Genomic DNA, 1670 nt, shown 5'->3' on the forward strand with positions numbered 1-1670 from the left:
GTACCAGAAGCCATGTGATCTATATAGTATAACGGGACATTAGACCGAACCTGCGATAGATAAATATATCTTGGATGATTGTATATTAGCGGCTAAATGTCAATCAACATGCGAATTTTAGGTTTTCCATGAAATCTATTTTGGAAGAAGAGGCTTGATAGTACTACCGTAAGTACATAATATACAGTCCCAGCAGTAGCGGTTAAACTATAGAAGAGTCGAGTATTATCCATGCATACCAGGCGTAAAAAGCGTTCATCCAGTTACTAAACAGGTCCAGGCCAACAAGAATCCGATCCGTGTATTCCGTACAGACTAACATTAAGAGGCGACTACCAAAGTGAATGTCATGATATTCGTACAGCTTGTATACAAATGTTGGTTTTTCAAATATACGCTGGATACCACTATACTTAATGCACTTAACATGATGGTCATGAAAAGCACAAGAGAACTTGGATCCGGTAAACAAAGACCTTCAAGATCTAAACCAGTAGTCCAACTCGTAGTATATACTCCCCAGAAAAAGCTGATAAATAATCCTGTCTCAGAGATGATAACTCCAAGTACGATGCTACTGATTAGACTAGCATCTGAGTAGTAGTTTTCTCTCGCTGTTAAGATGAGTGAGAACAAGAATCCATATATTACGCCTAGAACATAACCGATGTGGAATAATCTTAATGTAGTAGGATATTGAAATCCAACACTTTTAGCTGTCTTAAGCAGTCCAGTGGGGTGGTGGTGTACTGCAATCATAAAGAACTTGGTTGTCTGTATCTCATAACCGGAGTCATCTTCAGTATTCTAGGAACTATAATGTCTTTGTTTATTCGATTTGAGTTATACAGTTCTGGATCGCGGATCATTTGTACAGAGACGATAGCTACTTATAATGTGATAATAACGATACATGGCCTAGCTATGATCTTTATGTTCTTAATGCCTGCTTTGTACGGAGGATATGGTAACTTCTTTGTACCAATATATATTGGTGGTTCGGAAGTCGTTTTCCCAAGAACTAACGCGATCTCCTATTTTCTAGTACCATTAGTGAACTCTTTTTGGTCTGATCCTAAGTACGCAGTGAGCTAACTAGATACAAGGAACTTGACAAGCATTAATAGATTTATATAAACGACAAGGACATGAGTCTACTGGATTTTATAATACAGGGTTGAACTGTGGGTTAGTTTCAATGCCCAAGGCAGAGCACTGGATTGGATACCCAGGGAACTGTGCTCCCATTAATAAGAATCATATTCTAAGTCACCAGGCATGCAATACCAATCAGATAACAACTGAAGCTAGACTCCATGTTACACTTACTAAAATGGGATTCCTAGGTTGATATAAACTACCTTTTTCTGGGGAGTATATACTACGAGTTGGACTACTGGTTTAGATCTTGAAGGTCTTTGTTTACCGGATCCAAGTTCTCTTGTGCTTTTCATGACCATCATGTTAAGTGCATTAAGTATAGTGGTATCCAGCGTATATTTGAAAAACCAACATTTGTATACAAGCTGTACGAATATCATGACATTCACTTTGGTAGTCGCCTTCTTAAATGTTAGTCTGTACGGAATACTTAGGACTATCTCTTTATATTAATGATAATGCATTTGGTAATGGACTTTTCATCTTAACTGGTATACATTTTAGCCATG

General features: G+C 37.7%; 1 protein-coding gene across 1 annotated transcript; it reads right to left on the bottom strand.

Moving 5' to 3' along the window:
- Positions 1-321: 321 nt before the first annotated feature.
- Positions 322-1051, bottom strand: BESB_081210 (uncharacterized protein; the record flags this gene model as incomplete). The annotated part of the gene is made up of 2 exons (XM_029366471.1): positions 322-807; positions 1049-1051. The coding sequence occupies 2 exons, from the start codon at positions 1049-1051 to the stop codon at positions 322-324; spliced, it is 489 nt and encodes a 162-aa protein (XP_029214813.1).
- Positions 1052-1670: the final 619 nt, after the last annotated feature.

Source organism: Besnoitia besnoiti (genome assembly GCF_002563875.1).
Source record: "Besnoitia besnoiti strain Bb-Ger1 chromosome Unknown contig00087, whole genome shotgun sequence".
Classification (NCBI taxonomy): domain Eukaryota; phylum Apicomplexa; class Conoidasida; order Eucoccidiorida; family Sarcocystidae; genus Besnoitia; species Besnoitia besnoiti.